The sequence below is a fragment of the Nerophis ophidion genome, linkage group LG19 (genome assembly GCF_033978795.1).
Source record: "Nerophis ophidion isolate RoL-2023_Sa linkage group LG19, RoL_Noph_v1.0, whole genome shotgun sequence".
In the NCBI taxonomy this organism is placed as follows: Eukaryota; Metazoa; Chordata; class Actinopteri; order Syngnathiformes; family Syngnathidae; genus Nerophis; species Nerophis ophidion.
This window is the reverse complement of record NC_084629.1, coordinates 19809536-19828024: the sequence shown is the minus strand read 5'-3', so window position 1 is coordinate 19828024 and position 18489 is coordinate 19809536. Positions and strand designations below refer to the sequence as shown.

At 38.3% G+C, this 18489-nt stretch overlaps 1 protein-coding gene across 3 annotated transcripts in view; it reads left to right on the top strand.

Moving 5' to 3' along the window:
• Positions 1-18489, top strand: part of raph1a (Ras association (RalGDS/AF-6) and pleckstrin homology domains 1a) — a 110835-nt gene that overhangs the window by 84354 nt on the left and 7992 nt on the right. For all 3 annotated transcript variants that reach the window (XM_061879475.1, XM_061879476.1, XM_061879477.1), the window contains 10 exons: positions 2326-2403; positions 3054-3128; positions 6387-6471; positions 10322-10443; positions 14077-14142; positions 14238-14381; positions 16111-16221; positions 17740-17838; positions 17913-18033; positions 18136-18260. In XM_061879475.1, coding sequence (XP_061735459.1) covers positions 2326-2403; positions 3054-3128; positions 6387-6471; positions 10322-10443; positions 14077-14142; positions 14238-14381; positions 16111-16221; positions 17740-17838; positions 17913-18033; positions 18136-18260 — 1026 coding nt within the window. The remainder of the gene's footprint in view (positions 1-2325; positions 2404-3053; positions 3129-6386; positions 6472-10321; positions 10444-14076; positions 14143-14237; positions 14382-16110; positions 16222-17739; positions 17839-17912; positions 18034-18135; positions 18261-18489) is intronic.

Sequence of the window (18489 nt, the reverse complement as noted above, 5' to 3'; positions counted from 1 at the left end):
TACCCGCACTCTTTTACTACGAAACCATGCTGGTGTAACACGTGGCATGGCATTGTCTTGCTGAAATAAGCAGGAGCGTCCATGATAACGTTGCTTGGATGACAACATATGTTGCTCCAAAACCTGTATGTACCTTTCAGCATTAATGGTACCTTCACAGATGTGTAAGTTACCCATGCCTTGGGCACTAATACACTCCCAAACCATCACAGATGCTGACTTTTGAACTTTGCCTCTAAAACAATCCGGATCTTTTCCTCTATGGTCCGGAAGACACAATGTCCACAGTTTCCAAAAACAATTTGAAATGTAGACTTGTCAGACCACAGAACACTTTTCCACTTTGCATTGTTCCATTTTAGATGAGTTCGGCCCCAGCAAAGCGTTTCTGGGTGTTGTCGATAAATGGGTTTCGCTTTGCTTAGTAGAGTTTTAACTTGCACTTACAGATGTAGTGACCAACTAGTTACTGACAGTGGTTTTCTGAAGTGTTCCTGAGCCCATGTGGGGATATCCTTTACACACGGATGTCGCTTTTTGATGCAGTACCGCCTGAAGGATTGAAGGTTACATTGGTTTTCGTCCTTGTCCCTTACGTGCAGTGATTTCTCCAGATTCCCTTAACCTTTTAATGATATTAAGGACCGTAGATGGTGAAATCACTAAATTTCTTGCAATAGCTGGTTGAGAAATGTTGTTCTTGAACTATTGGACCATTTGCTCACGCATTTGTTCACAAAGTGGTGACCTCCGCCCCATCCTTGCATGTGAATGACTGAGCATTTCATGAAAGCTGCTTTTATACTCAATCGTGGCATCCACCTGTTCCCAATTAGCCTGTTCACCTGTGGGATGTTCCAAATAAGTGTTTGATGAGAATTCCTCCTGCGATTAGGTGGCGACTTGTCCAGGGTGTACACCGCCTTCCGCCCGATTGTAGCTAAGATAGGCGCCAGCGCACCCAGCGACCCCAAAAGGGAATAAGCGGTAGGAAATGGGTGGATGGATGGATGAGAATTCCTCAGTTTTCTCAGTCTTTTTTGCTACATGTGCCAACTTTTTTGAAACATGTCGCAGGCATCAAATTCCAAATGAGTCAAGAGTGGCAAAAATAACAACGTTTACCTGTTTGAACATTATTTATCTTGTCTTTGCAGTCTATTCAACTGTATATAAGTTGAAAAGGATTAGCAAATCATTGTATTCTGTTTTTATTTACCATTTACTCAACGTGCCACCTTTACTGGTTTTGGGTTTTGTAGATATCTACGCATAGAAATACTTATAAATAAAAGTATTGTATTCGTTCTCATAAAATAATATACATACATCAATAAAAAGTGTAAAATTATTTCTTTTCCAAGGAAAAAAAAAACATAATTTGACAAACTATTGAAAAGTACCAGTTGGATACGTAGTGGTGGTCTACAACTGTGCATTATCTTCTCACATGTTCAGAAAGTGGTTTTGTTGCGGTGCAGTAGTAATAAGTAGATAGTACTAGTAACTATATTCTATATTAGTAATCATGTGCTGGATGACGATGACCTGTCCGCCATTTTGCTTGACTCTGCTGCGGTTTGGCCCCTCCTCCTTCTCTCACTGTTTAGCTCTCTCTCTCTCTCTCTCTCTCTCTCTCTCTCTCCCTCCTCCTTGTCTCTCCTTTTCTCTCTTTGCTCCATCCTGTCAGTCAAAGAGGAAGTGGCGGGATGAAGAAGCATCTTTGTCGAATTAGTCAGCTGCCAACGCTAGCTGGACCACTACTTTAGCTAGCTTGACCGCTACTTTAGTTAGCTAGTTAACTAGCTACCAACCACTGCTTTTGTCATAATTTGACTTGGTTCTCTTCTGCTGGAAGTATTTCTAGATTTCTTTTTTTGTTAGTTTTTTTAGCTCTTTTTTGTCCGTTTAGTTTTTTATGTTTGTTTACTTTTTTAAGTCGCTTAGTAAGCGGAGCTAACTTAGTGACTGCGCGAGCTGTGCGCTGTAAGGTTGCCATGACTACAACATCAGGATGCTAAATTGGGCATAGGCTGGAATATTTTGGAACGTTTTTTTCAACTCTGGACACGGAATATATTTTAACCAAAACTGAAACTATGAATTCCTGCTGGAAAAGTCAGGTAGGTTTGAAGTGTTTAATTGTGTGTGCTTTTGTTAACAGAGACGTGTGTGTGTGTGTGTGTGTGTGTGTGTGTGTGTGTGTGTGTGTGTGTGTGTGTGTGTGTGTGTGTGTGTGTGTGTGTGTGTGTGTGGTGTGTGGTGTGTGGTGTGTGTGTGCGCGTGCGCGCGCGCGTGCGTGCGTGCGTGCGTGTGTGCGTGCAGGAGGAGCAGGCGGCCAAAATGAAGGCCGACAACATCCGTGTTGCTCTGGAGAAGATCAAGGAGGCGCAGGTGAAAAAGGTGAGTCTGCACTGGACACAAAATTAGGTACACCTCTATGGAGGAGAGCTTTGATTGACATGAGGATTGTTGGGATGTAGAAACGATATGGCACTGTTTTGTGTCATCTACTGTGTGTGTGTGTGTGTGTGTGTGTGTGTGTGTGTGTGTGTGTGTGTGTGTGTGTGTGTGTGTGTGTGTGTGTGTGTGTGTGTGTGTGTGTGTGTGTGTGTGTGTGTGTTGCACGTGTCCAGCCTATGTGGGTCAGGTCAGTGAGACTCCACAATAAAAACTCTGGTTGATAGCAGCTGGGGTCACACACACACACACACACACACACACACACACACACACACACACACACACACACACACACACACCACTCAGCATAATGACCATTGCAAATGAAATCCTCAATCCCACTAAGGAAAGAAGAGCGATGCTGGATTAACTGCCTGGATTTACCACACACCCACAATCACACTGAACACACAGAGTAAAGTCCAGATATGAAAAGTATGTCTTATATCAATTTTTGAAAAGGTTTGATATTTTCCGACTTTTTGTAAGACAGTAAATGCATCCTTGCTGATGGTGACTGGTGAATGGACGAGTGCTAGGTAAACTATCATTGGTATTGGCAGTAATCCAGGTGCTGTTTGTCCTGACAGTTGGTGATCCGTGTACATTTGTCGGACGAGAGCTCCAAGACCATGATGGTGGACGAGAGACAAACGGTCCGACAGGTACGTTAGCCAGCCTCCTGCTAGCAACAAACCTGCTACACAAATGACTTAACGACGTCTGCAATTATCAGCTTTATATACTATATTATATTTTATCAACTATATAGAGTGGACTGAAGTGGTTGTTGAACAATGTAATAAGTTAGTAGAGTGACACAGAATTCCTTATAAACATCAATGGAAAAATTAATCATTGCTTCTAGTCTCGACAAATGTCCATGTTTTAGTGATATAGTATATATAGTGTCAGGTTCAAACACTGATGACATCTATTAAACAAGACAAGAAGGAAGGAATCAAACAGAGACAGAATTAAATTTGGCTCAATGAGGAGAAACGCGTACACCTGTACCCTTGTACAGTGTCACCACGCGCTGATGAGAGATTGTACGCCTCCTCTTTTATTTGGACTTTCCCTGATTACATGGCAACAGCTGTTTCTAAGGGAGGGGGGTCACAAACAGCCACTGCCTTTGGTTACAAAACCGTTCAAAGAAAAAGGTCGTAAAACAGTTCAAAGAAAAGGTCCCTGGAGCTTGGGTCGGTCTTGCTTCCTCTCCACTTTGTAGATCTCGGGTCAAGACCAAATCTTTCTGTGGATTACAATACATCAAAGAAACCGACGCCTTTGTGTCGCTTCCCATCGTACACAGTGGAGTTTTACAAGCCTTTTGCTTGGTAGGATCAAAGACAGCTTTTGACCTCTCGCCGGGAACTCATTGAAATACAAAGTTTTATGATAACATAGATACAATTATTCTGACATATAGTAATAGTCTGTCTATGTGTGTGTGGGTGTATATTAAATATTTGAATTATATATATACATATATATATATGTATGTACAGTATATATATGTATATATATATGTATATATATGTGTATATATATATGTGTATATATATATATGCACATATATATATATATATATATATATATATATATATATATATATATATATATACAGTCATGGTCAAAAGTTTACATTTGTGAAGGACATAATGTCATAGCTGTCTTGAGTTTCCAATAATTTCACAACGTTTACTTTTTTGTGATAGTGATTGGAGCACGTACTTGTTTGTTTGGTGGTTCTTTTATGAATTTATTATGGGTCTACTGGAAATGTGACCAAATCTGCTGGGTCAAAAGTATACATACAGCAACATACATTATCATTTTTTGTGATGTAGAAAAGTTACAATCAAATCAAATTAGCTTCATGGCATGGCCTCTTAACTTCATGTGATTGATTATGATTGACGACTCCTGTTGACTTCTCCGATTCCATTTAAATATGGCTCATGTGATGTAGTCATTAGACTCAATTACAAACATGACAATGGGAACGTCAAAGGAAATCAGTACTGATCTGAAAAAACAAATCATTGACTTGAACAAGTCAGGAAAGTCATTTGGAGCCATTTCAAAGCAGCTTAAGGTCCCAAGAGCAACTGTGCAGACAATTGTTCGTGCATGGCACAGTTTTGTCACTTCCACGATCAGGAAGAAAACGCAAGCTATCACCTGCTGCTGAGAGAAAATTGGTCAGGATGATCAAGAGTCAACCGAGAACCACCAAAAAACAGGGCTGCAATGAAATGGAAGTTGCTGGAACACAGGTGTCATTGTCCACAGTCAAGCATGTTTTGCATCGCCATGGACTGAGAGGCTACCATGCAAGAAGGAAGCCCTTGGTCCAGAAGCGACACTTTAAGGCTCGTCTAAAGTTTGCTGCTGATCACATGGACAAACTAAGACCTTCTGGAAGAAGGTTCTGTGGTCACATGAAACAAAAAAATTGCCTTTTGGCCCCAATATCCAGCAATATGTTTGGAGGAGAAAAGGTGAGGCCTTTAATCCCAGGAACACCAACCCTACCGTGTGCGCAACCACGGTGGTGGTATTATTATGCTGCCAATGGAACTGGTGCTTTACATAGAGTAATGGGACAATCAAAAAGGAGGCAGGACAACCTAAAATCATCAGCCCGGAGGTTGGGTCTTGGGCGCAGTTGGGCGTTCCAATAGTAGTATTATGCTCTTGGCCTGTTTTGCTGCCAATGGAACTGGTGCGTTACAGAGAGTAAATGGGACAATAAAAAAGGAGGAGTTCTGATTTAAATGTGTGGACAATGCTGAAGAAACAAGTCCATGTCGGAAAAACAAAACAAATAGATGAACTGCATCAATTTTGTCAAGAGGAGTGGTCAAAAATTCAACCAGAAGCTTGTGGATGGCTACCAAAAGCACCTTATTGCAGTGAAACTTTCCAAGGGACATGTAACCAAATATTAACATTGCTGTATGCATACTTTTGACCCAGCAGATTTGGTCACATTTCCAGTAGACCCATAATAAATTCATAAAAGAACCAAACTTTATGAATGTTTTTTGTGACAAACAAGTATGTGCTCTAATCACTCTATTACAAAAACTTAGAATTGTAGAAGTTATTGGAAACTCAAGACAGCCATGACATTATGTTCTTCACAAGTGTATGTAAACTTTTGACCAGGACTGCATATATATGAATATGTATATATATATATAGTATATATAATAGTTGTGTGTGTGTGTGTGTGTGTGTGTGTGTGTGTGTGTGTGTGTGTGTGTGTGTGCGTGCGTGCGTGCGTGCGTGCGTGTGTGTGTGTGTAAACATATATGTATATATATATAGTGTATGTATGTGTGTAAACATATATATTTGTATATGTATGTACGTATTGATATATATATATATATATATATATATATATATATGTATATGTATATGTCATTAAAGTATATTCATATACACATGAAGTACTGTAGTTATGGTGTTAAATCAACATTATAGAATAAAGAATAAACTATGAAGAGTAAATGTTGGCGTTCATGTCGCTAGCTCAATGCTTAGCATTGCGATCAGTTTAAACCTGTAAAAACGTTTGACAAATGAGATTTTAACGAATGAAAATTGACAAATGTATTTCTATATAATATTGATGTAAACTTTTGTATGACAAGTACGGCCCGCTGCTCTGCACACTGCTGACTTATTACCTAAGCCTGCTGTTCATGGTGTAAATGTAAGACAAGTAACGCAGTCGATGTTTTATGTAACATTGGTTTCATATCTAATATACCTTTTTTTTAATGAATTGATTTCATGTCGAGGGGCCAATAAAAACTAGCTGTGGGCTAAAGACGGCCCCCGGGCCGCACTGTGAACACCCCTGATGTAAGCGTATATACATTGAGTGTTTATTTGTGGTCTAGGTTCTGGACAGTTTGCTGGAGAAGTCCCACTGTGGTTACAGTCCAGACTGGTCTCTGGTGGAAACCATCAATGAAGTCCAAATGGGTAAGAATTTGTGTTGTTGTTATTATTATCATCATTATTATTAAATATTTTCATACTTAAAAGCTGAAAAAGGGGAACACATCCAAATGGGTAGGAATTATTATTATTATTATTATAAATACAAACCCCTGTTTCCATATGAGTTGGGAAATTGTGTTAGATGTCAATATAAACGGAATACAATGATTTGCAAATCATTTTCAACCCATATTCAATTGATTGCACTACAAAGACAATGTATTTGACGTTCAAACTCATAAACTTTATTTTTAGAATTTCATGGCTGCAACACGTGCCAAAGTAGTTGGGAAAGGGCATGTTCACCACTGTGTTACATCACCTTTTATTTTAACAACACTCAATCAACGTTTGGGAACTGATGAAACTAATTGTTGAAGCTTTGAAAGTGAAATTCTTTCCCATTCTTGTTTTATGTAGAGCTTCAGTCGTTCAACAGTGTTTCCATATGAGTTGGGAAAATGTGTTAGAGGTAAATATAAACGGAATACAATGATTTGCAAATCATTTTCAACCCATATTCAGTTGAATATGCTACAAAGACAACATATTTGATGTTCAAACTGAAAATTTTTTTTTGCAAATAATCATTCAATTTAGAATTTGATGCCAGCAACACGTGACGAAGAAGTTGGGAAAGGTGGCAATAAACACTGATAAAGTTGAGGAATACTCATCAAACACTTATTTGGAACATCCCACAGGTGTGCAGGCTAATTGGGAACAGGTGGGTGCCATGATTGGGTATAAAAACAGCTTCCCAAAAAATGCTCAGTCTTTCACAAGAAAGGATGGGGCGAGGTACACCCCTTTGTCCACAACTGCGTGAGCAAATAGTCAAACAGTTTAAGAACAACGTTTCTCAAAGTGCAATTGCAAGACATTTTGGGATTTCAACATCTGCGGTCCATAATATCATCAAAAGGTTCAGAGAATCTGGAGAAATCACTCCACGTAAGCGGCATGGCCGGAAACCAACATTGAATGACCTTGACCTACAATCCCTCAGACGGCACTGTATCAAAAACTGACATCAATCTCTAAAGGATGTCACCACATGGGCTCAGGAACACTTCAGAAGACCACTGTTACTAAATACAGTTTGTCGCTACATCTGTAAGTACAAGTTAAAGTTTGACTATGCTAAGTGAAAGCCATTTATCAACAACATCCAGAAACGCCACCGGCTTCTCTGGGCCTGAGATCATCCAAGATGGACTGATGCAAAGTGGAAAAGTGTTCTGTGCTATGACGAGTCCACATTTCAAATTGTTTTGGGAAATATTTGACATTGTGTCATTCGGACCAAAGGGGAAGTGAACCATCCAGACTATTATCGATACAAAGTTCAAAAGCCAGCATCTGTGATGGTATGGGGGTGCATTAGTGCCCAAAGCATGGGTAACTTACATATCTGTGAAGGCACCATTAATGCTGAAAGGTACATACAGGTTTTGGAACAACATATGCTGCCATCTAAGCGCCGTCTTTTTAATGGACGCCCCTGCTTATTTCAGCAAGAGAATGCCAAGCCACATTCAGCACGTGTTACAACAGCGTCGCTTCGTAAAAAAAGAGTGCGGGTACTTTCCTGGCCTGCCTGCAGTCCAGACCTGTCTCCCATCGAAAATGTGTGGCGCATTATGAATCTTAAAATACGACAGCGGAAACCCTGGACTGTTAAATGTCTGAAGCTCTACATAAAACAAGAATGGGAAAGAATTCCACTTTCAAAGCTTCAACAATTAGTTCCCTCAGTTCCCAAATGTTTATTGAGTGTTGTTAAAAGAAAAGGTGATGTAACACAGTGGTGGACATGCCCTTTCCCAACTACTTTGGCACGTGTTGCAGCCATATTGCTCTGTAGTAATGTAAAAAAATCTTTATGGGGGGGGGCATGGGAAAAATTGTTGCCCTCTATAGAGGGGCATGATAAATGTTTCCCTTTATGAGTAGTCTGAATACACATGTCCTTTATGGGGGGGGGGGGGCTTGAGAAAATGTTGTCCTTTATACAATAATACAAATATAAAAAAAATCTCTTATTGGGGGGTGGGGGGGTGAAAAAAAGATTGCTCTCTCTAAGGGAATGTGAAAAAATGTTTTTATGGGGGGGCATGAAAAAAATGTTGCCCTCTATAAAGGTGCGTATAAAATGTCGTTTATGAGTAGTGTGAATACAAATGTTGTCCTTTATGAGGGGGCGTGAAAAAAAGATTGCTCTCTAAGGGAATGTGAAAAAATGTTTTTATGGGGGGGCATGAAAAAAATGTTGCCCTCTATAAAGGTACGTATAAAATGTCCTTTATGAGTAGTGTGAATGCAAACGTTGTCCTTTATGAGGGGGCGTGAAAAATAGTTGTCTTTAATGGGGGGTATGAACATTTTATTGCCTTCTATAGGGGGTATTTAGGGGAGCGTGAAAAAAATAAATTCCTCACAGGGGGCGTGACATAAAATGTATTTATTTTACGGGGGGTGTAAAATAAATGTTTTTATGGGGGAGCGTGAAATGTTTTTTCTTTTATGTTGAGGCGTGAAAAAATTTTGCCCTTGAAAAGAGAGCGTGAAAAAAATAATTTCATGGTGGGGACGTAAAAAAAATATTGTCCCTTATGGGGGGGCTTGAGAGAAAATAATTGAGAATCCCCAAACGACATCAGGAATAGTGGAGATACTTTGCCTGGTATCAAATCAATACCAAAATTTCCAGTATCACCACCATTCTGGAATAAGATACGTCTCCTTTCATGGTCAGAATAATACTTAGTATCAGTATTATTGGAAGCAGCATGACAGTATCAGACTATCAGATATGTGGGAGTATCTCTTAAATCTTCACAAATTATTTTTCTGCATCGCTGCTGTTCCCACAGTGCTTGAACGCACCATGTGTACTCGCAAACATGAATAGTACACACTTTCCTTAGGGGGGCACAATGTACTATATCAGCTTCAACTCCATTTAACAGTCTTTGAAGCACACACACACGCACACACTCCTGTGCAGTGATGTGTGTGATGTAACCCACATCTTCAGGAGTTGTACCAGCCAGTCCTTATGAGAAACAGGAAGTGCATCGTGAAGCCTTCACATGCTCTCACGACTCACGTAGACCTGTGCGGTCCAGCAGCATGCCGCCGGGGGACAGATTGACTTCCTGTCACATCGTGCACACTGACCTTTTCCCACAGGAAATGATCCAATGTAACAATTTTGCTATCACAACTTGACTTTTAAACACAGCATAATGCAGAATTAAAATGGAGTATATGCAGTAATGCAATGCGCTAATGTAAAGCAGAACTGTAATAGAGTACTCTAATGCAGTAATGTAATGCAGAACTCTAATGGAGTACTGTAATGCAGTACTCTAATGCAGAACTGTAATGGAGTACTTTAATGCAGTACTCTTATGCAGTAATGTAATAGAGTACTGCAATGCAGTACTTTAATGCAGTAATGTAATGCAGAACTGGAATAAAATACTCTAATGCAGTAATTTAATGGAGTACTGTAATGCAGTAATGTAATATAGTACTCTAATGCAGTAATGTAATATAGTACTGTAATGCAATATTGTAATGCACTATTGTTTGATTGATTGATTGAAACTTTTATTAGTATATTGCACAGTTCAGTACATATTCCATACAATTGACCACTAAATGGTAACACCCGAACAAGTTTTTTAACTTGTTAAGAGTACTGTGCAGTAATGTAATAGAGTACTGTAATGCATTAAAACATGCAATGTTTGATTTTCTACAGGATTATCAGCATGAAAACATATAATCTGCAAATTTACCAAAAATGTATTCTGTTTATCAGAACGCATCTTCGAGGATCACGAGAACCTGGTGGAGAACCTCTTGAACTGGACCAGAGACAGTCAGAACCGCCTCATGTTCACGGAGCGGGTAGAGAAGTACGCGCTGTTCAAGAACCCGCAGGTGAGTCACCTGGTTGACCAGGGATGGTATCATTTGACATGAATCGCTACCCAGTTGGGCTGGTATCATTTGACATGAATCTGCAGCTCCATTTTTCAAAAAGGCGCTAGCTCAATGCCAATTTACATTGGAGATGCTATATACATGCTACTCATTAGCATTAGTGATTTTACAGGGCGATTTTCGACACCTTTAAAATTGGTCATGGAAACTACAACCAAGATGCATATTGCAATCCAACAGCTGGTGTGGAATAACTACAAACCCCGTTTCCATATGAATTGGGAAATTGTGTTAGATGTAAATATGAACGGAGTACAATGATTTGCAAATCCTTTTCAACCCATATTCAATTGAATGCACTACAAAGACAAGATATTTGATGATCAAACACAAACTTTATTATTATTATTTTTTTGCAAATAATAATTAACTTAGAATTTCATGGCTGCAACACGTGCCAAAGTAGTTGGGAAAGGGCATGTTCACCACTGCGTCACATCACCTTTTCTTTTAACAACACAGAATAAACGTTTGGGAATTGAGGAAACTAATTGTTGAAGCTTTGAAAGTGGAATTCCTTCCCATTCTTGTTTTATGTAGCGCTTCAGTCTTTCAACAGTCAGGGGTCTCCGCTGTCGTATTTTACGCTTCATAATGCGCCACACATTTTCGATGGGAGAAAGGTCTGGACTGCAGGCAAGCCAGGAAAGTACCCGCACTCTTTTTTTTATGAAGCGACGCTGTTGTAACACGTGCTGAATGTGGCTTGGCATTGTCTTGCTGAAATAAGCACGGGCGTCCATTAAAAAGACGGCGCTTAGATGACAGCATATGTTGTTTCTAAAACTTGTATGTACCTTTCAGCATTAATGGTGCCTTCACAGATGTGTAAATTACCCATGCCTTGGGCACAAATGCACCCCCATACCATCACAGATGCTGGCTTTTGAACTTTGTATCGATAACAGTCTCGATGGTTCGGTTCCCCTTTGGTGCGGATGACACGATGTCGAATATTTCCAAAAACAATTTGAAACGTGGACTCGTCAGACCACAGAACACTTTTCCACTTTGCATCAGTCCATCTTGGATGATCTCAGGCCCAGAGAAGCCGGCGGCGTTTCTGGATGTTGTTGATAAATGGCTTTCGCTTTGCATAGTAGAGCTTAAACTTGCACTTACAGATGTAGCGACCAACTGTATTTAGTGACAGTGGTTTTCTGAAGTATTACATAGCCCATGTGGTAATATCCTTTAGAGATTGATGTTGGTTTTTGATACAGTGCCGTCTGAGGGATCAAAGGTCACGGTCATTCAATGTTGGTTTCCGGCCATGCCGCTTATTTGGAGTGATTTTTCCAGATTCTCTGAACCTTTTGATAATATTATCGACCGTAGATGTTGAAATCCCTAAATTTCTTGCAATTGCACTTTGAGAAACGTTGTTCTTAAACTGTTTGACTGTTTGCTCACGCAGTTGTGGACAAAGGGGTGTACCTCGCCCCATCCTTTCTTGTGAAAGACTGAGCATTTTTTGGGAAGCTGTTTTTATACCCAATCATGGCACCCACCTGTTAATAATTAGCACGCACACCTGTGGGATGTTCCAAATAAGTGTTTAATGAGCATTCCTCAACTTTATCAGTATTCATTGCCACCTTTCCTAACTTCTTTGTCACGTGTTGCTGGCATCAAATTCTAAAGTTAATGATTATTTGCAAAAAAAAATTTTTTATCAGTTTGAACATCAAATATGTTGTCTTTGTAGCATATTCAACTGAATATGGGTTGAAAATGATTTGCGAATCATTGTATTCCGTTTATATTTACATCTAACACAATTTCCCAACTCATTTGGAAACGGGGCTTGTACAATACCAAGGGCACAACAAAAGGCAAGACTGGCACAGTCAATTTTTTATGGCAAAGACTACTTCTTAGTGACGGCATACTTGCAAGTGATACTCAGAAGTGTAAGAAAACAAAATATGGCACCTAGACAACTCAGTCATCAGTATCAACTCGCAGTTAAATAAAATATATTTTGTTAATACACAATTACATTTTATTGAACACACACTAAAGAACATTATTGGTGTGAAAGTTGCTACACACTGAGGTTCTTGTACAATGTCCCCTGTTGCACTTTGATGAGTCAGCGTCTTTCAGGCCGAGTACAAACTTACTCTTTAGTGAGTCTGAGCATGTTAGCTAGGTGTCACCAACATTTTGATAGATTGATTGATTGAAACTTTTATTAGTAGAGTGCACAGTACACTCCATATTCTGTACAATTGACCACTAAATGTAACACCCAAATAAGTTTTTCAACTCGTTTAAGTCGGGGTCCACGTTAATCAATTCATGGTTACGTCAACAATAACATGTCAGCAGTTGTCTCCATGGTAACTTTACCTCACTTGACTGCACTGGTATTACTAAATCCATACTAAGGATTCACAGTTACTATAGAGTTACTAATGGATACTATGAACTAGGGTTGTCCCCATACCAATATTTTGGTACCGGCAATATGAGTTTTTGATACTTTTTTGATTAAAGGGCACCACAAAAAAAATTAATTATTGGCTTTATTTCAACAAAAAATCTTAGGGTACATTAAAATATGTTTCTTATTGCATTTTAGTCCTTACATAAAATAGTGAACATACTAGACAACGTGTCTTTTAGTAGTAAGTAAACAAGACTCCTAAATAGTCTGCTGATTTGCCTTAGACAGGCTACTGTTAGCATTAGTGATTTTACGTGGCGATTTCAACGCGTCCACCTTTGGTAATGAAAACAACAACTAAGATGAACGTTACTATCACACAACTGGTGTGTGATAAGCACAATAAGTACAGTATAAACACTTTGTAGGACGCAACATAACACATTCAGCTTCCTGGACAAAGCTTCCCCCTAGTACAACTGGAAAGTTATGATAAAAAGCTCCTTCTTCAATGTTACATTAAAATATAAAAAAAAAATGTTGTCAGGAAATATGTATTAATACACAAAAGTTGCGAGAATTGGTACCGTTATCTATGGTGGTTGTGGCTTAGTTTTTGCCTCCCTTAACCTCTTAAGGCCCAAGCTGTTTGTTTACATGCTTTTTTTATTTTGTAGCTACATTTTTGCTATTTGGGCTTATTGGACCCTAATTAGAAGAAAAACTAAGAATCATCTTTTGATATGATGTACTTACTCCATAATTAACAAATGTGTTCTTCATGTTTAGAGAAATGCTCATTCTTATTTTTACACTTTTTTTTTTTTTACCAAATTCCATTTTATGTTATACTCTTCTTCTGACACCACCAGATGGCAGTATAAGCGTCCACATATGCGGCCATAAGACCACAATTCAGTAGTGTACACAATTTTGGAAAGAAGAGCTGAAAGGTGTTGTCCACGCATGTGGCCACTATGCCCTTAGAAGAAGGCAGAAAGAGATGATACAGTATGATCTGCTCACAGATGCCACCAGTGGTTGTTTGAGCACACTGCAGCTCGTCCTCCCAAATATGTCAGTCACACGCAGGATTCTCATAGGAATGAGGCAAAAAAAAAAACTACATCCTTACCTACTGTACTTTGTTTACAACTTGCTTTTTGTGTGTGACGCAGAACTATTTGTTGGGGCGGAAGGAGACGTGCGAGATGGCCGAGAGGAACAAAGAGGCTCTGCTGGAGGTTGGTGTTGTTGTGGTCATTTCTAAGTGCGCCACCTCGTGGAGGAAGGACATGAATAGCTTTCTCAAAGGCATTCTTACCTCTGTGTGTGCCAGGAGTGCTTCGGGGGCAGCTCTGTGTCCGTGCCCGAGATGGAGGGCATGCTGTGGCTGAAGGAAGACGGCAAAAAGTCATGGAAAAAGCGCTACTTCCTTCTTCGGGCCTCTGGAATCTACTATGTCCCCAAAGGCAAAGCTAAGGTGTGTCACAATAATCGCTAGAACATTTCCGCGGAAATTCTGATGGGCCTTCTGTCCGCGCCCTGAGCCTCTGGTGGGTGCAAGTCTGCATACTTCCAAGATGGCGACAAGTGTCCAAATACATTATTTTTTAGATTCAAACAGACACAGTTAGCTAAAAATCTAGCATAAGATGTTAGCATGCAAGCGTTAGCATGCTCAAATAAAAGGCATACTTCCACAATGGTCCCAAGCATCCAAATCAATGATTTTTAGGTGTAAACATACACGTGAGCATGCTAACGTTAGTATAAGGGGATGTTAGCATGATAATAAGTAAGCTTGCTTTGCAGCTGGCCCTTAATGATAAAAGAGTTGTTATAGACCAGGGGTCACCAACGCGGTGCCCGCGGACACCAGGTAGCCCGTAAGGACCAGATGAGTAGCCCGCAGGCCTGTTCTAAAAATAGCTCAAATAGCAGCACTTACCAGTGAGCTGCCTCTATTTTTTTTATTTACTAGCAAGCTGGTCTCGCTTTGCTTGACATTTTTAATTCTAAGAGAGACAAAACTCAAATAGAATTTGAAAATCCAAGAAAATATTTTAAAGACTTGGTCTTCACTTGTTTAGATAAATGCATTTATTTTTTTTACTTTGCTCCTTATAACTTTCAGAAAGACAATTTTAGAGAAAAAATACAACATTAAAAATGATTTTAGGATTTTTAAACACATATACCTTTTTTACCTTTTAAATTCCTTCCTCTTCTTTCCTGACAATTTAAATCAATGTTCAAGTAATTTTTTTTATTTTCAATTGTAAAGAAAAATAAATACATTTTAATTTAATTCTTCATTTTAGCTTCTGTTTTTTCGACGAAGAATATTTGTGAAATATGTCTTCAAACTTGTTATGATTAAAATAAAATAAAAATATTCTGGCAAATCTAAAAAATTATGTAGAATCAAATTTAAATCTTATTTCAAAGTATTTTGAATTTCTTTTAAAAATTTTGTTCTGGAAAATCTAGAAGAAATAATGATTTGTCTTTGTTAGAAATATAAATTGGTCCAATTTGTTATATATTCTAACAAAGTGCAGATTGGACTTTAACCTATTTAAAATATGTCATCAAAATTTTAAAATTAATCTTAATCAGGAAAAATTACTAATGTTCCATAAATTAATTTTTTAATTTTTTCAAAAATATTCGAGTTAGCTAATTGTTCTCTTCTTTTTTCGGTTGAATTTTAAAGAGTCGAAATTGAAGATAGATTATGTTTCAAAATTAAATGTTCACTTTTTTCCTGTTTTCTCCTCTTTTAAACCGTTCAATCAAGTGTTTTTTTCATCATTTATTCTCTACAAAAAAACCTTCCGTAAAAGGAAAAAAAATGTACGACGGAATGACAGACAGAAATACCCATTTATATATATATATATATATATATATATATATATATATATATATATATATATATATATATATATATATATGTATATATATATATATATATATATATATATATGTATATATATATATTTATATATATAGAGAGAGACAGAGATTTATTTATTAAAGGTAAATTGAGCAAATTGGCTATTTCTGGCAATTTATTTAAGTGTGTATCAAACTGGTAGCCCTTCGCATTAATCAGTACCCAAGAAGTAGCTCTTGGTTTCAAAAAGGTTGGTGACCCCTGTTATAGACAAACATGGCTCCATCGAACGTGTGGCTCGTCCCTGCAGGCGTCCCGAGACCTGGTGTGTTTCCTCCAGCTGGACCACGTCAATGTGTACAGCGGACAAGACTACAAGAACAAGTACAAAGCTCCCACAGACTTCTGCATGGTGCTCAAGGTAGCCTCACTTCTCACTTTTGATTGAAACTTTTTATTAGTAGATTGCACATTACAGTACATATTCCGTACAGTTGACCACTAAATGGTAACACCCAAATAAGTTTTTCACCTTGTTTAAGTCGGGGTCCACGTAAATCAATTCATGGTAACTTCTCACCATCAATATTCTTTTATTCATTTTTATTCCTTTGTGGGTTATTAAAAAGCATTCAACCCCATTTTCTATCGCTTGTCCCTTTTGGAATTTGTCTTAAATTATCTTATGTATATTGTATATATAATATAATGTATATTTATATACATATTTATATATACTGTATATATATACTATGATATATATTTATATAATATATATATATAATATATATTATATAATATATATAAATATACTCTATATCATATATAAATAATATATATATATCTATATTTATATATACGTATGTATGTATATATATTATATATACTTAAGATATATATTTATACATATAAGATATGTATATATATAAAGATACATATGAATGTATATATATATCATATATCTATATATCATATATGTATTCTGTACATATATATATATATATACTGTATACTGTACATATTTATAAAGATACATATGCATGTGTATGTAGATATATATGACTTAAACTTCCTTTTATTGTCAATCAAATTTGAACTTTATATTACAGAGTACAACAAAATGTTGTTGCATTCGCTTGTTGTAGTGCAGGATAAAAGAGCAATAAGGTGCAGATATAATTAAATAAATAACTGTACAGATAAATATATTGCACTTTTGCATATGCATCCACGTTTATAGATGTATGTTATATTGTCTTTATGTGTGTGTGTGTGTGTGTGTGTGTGCGTGATATATTAATACAATGGATATATAATTAATATATTTGAATATTAAGAGATTGTAACAGTTTGAGTTCTACCTTATTTCCGTGACAATTTTCTTAGTTTTGTATTCATTTATAAATCTCAAGCAGCTAAAATGCGCCAAAAATGAATAAGTGAGAGAGTGTTTTACATTTTTCCCATCATGCACTCTAATAGATTTAAATGGGCGTAATATTGAATTTCATTATGTAACTCGGACGTTTTTTATAATATCCACAATGTTTATTGAGCAGGTTGTGTTATGTGTGATTATGTATGTTGACTTTTTGTATTGGTTTGTTGTTGTTGTTGTTTTTTGCATCATGACTAGGGAAGGTTCTTTGCGTTGGTGCAAAGTTTATGTTTAGTGTAAAATTAAAGGTGATTGACCTGTCTTGCCTACGTTGTCCACTAGGTGTCAAAATAATGACAGCAGCAAAGTTGTCAGGCTATCAGAAAGAATGCAATCTCCCTGTGGGTTAGATTCTTTAACAAATTCATGTCATTTCGCTGGCCAAATTGAAGTCTTTTAGACAGCCTTGGTTTAAGTGCTTCTGTTCCTGACAAATGCATCAATGTTGTATCATCAGTAATTAGAGTTTGTGTGTGTGTGTGTGTGTGTGTGTGTGTGCAGCACCCTCAGATCCAGAAGAAGTCTCAGTACATCAAGTACCTGTGCTGCGATGACATCAGGACCCTGCAGCAGTGGGTGAACAGCATTCGCATCACTAAAGTAGGAGAGCACAAAAGTGACGACTGGCCCCGCCTCCAAAGGCACTGATTTGTGTGACTTGTGTGTGTGGTCAGTACGGGAAGCAGCTGTACACCAACTATCAGGATGCCATGAGGAGGACGGAGGCCGCCTACGACTGGTCCTCGCTCTCTTCCTCCTCCATCAAATCGGGATCCTCCTCCTCCAGTCTTCCAGGTACCTACCCTTGTCACTTTTCAACACGGATCCGTTCGCAAATAGCGTCTTCGTGATGTGACGATGTTGGCGGTAATCACCCGACTTTTGCTCACCTGCCAGAGTCGCAGTCCAACCACTCAGACAGCGGCGTGTCGGAGATGACGTCATCAGGCCACACCCGCTCGCAGAGTGCCGTCAGCTCCATCTTCTCTGACGCGTGGAGGAGAGGAACGCAAGGAGGAGAGGTAACACGGGCCCATGCACACACACACATTTTTATATGGTAAATGGGTTGTACTTGTATGGTTCTTTTCTACCTTCGAGGTACTCAAAGCGCTTTGACACTACTTCCACATTCACCCATTCACACACTGATGGAGGGAGCTGCCATGCAAGGCGCTAACCAGTACCCATCAGGAGCAAGGGTGAAGTGTCTTGCTCAGGACACAACGGACGTGACGAGGTGTATATATA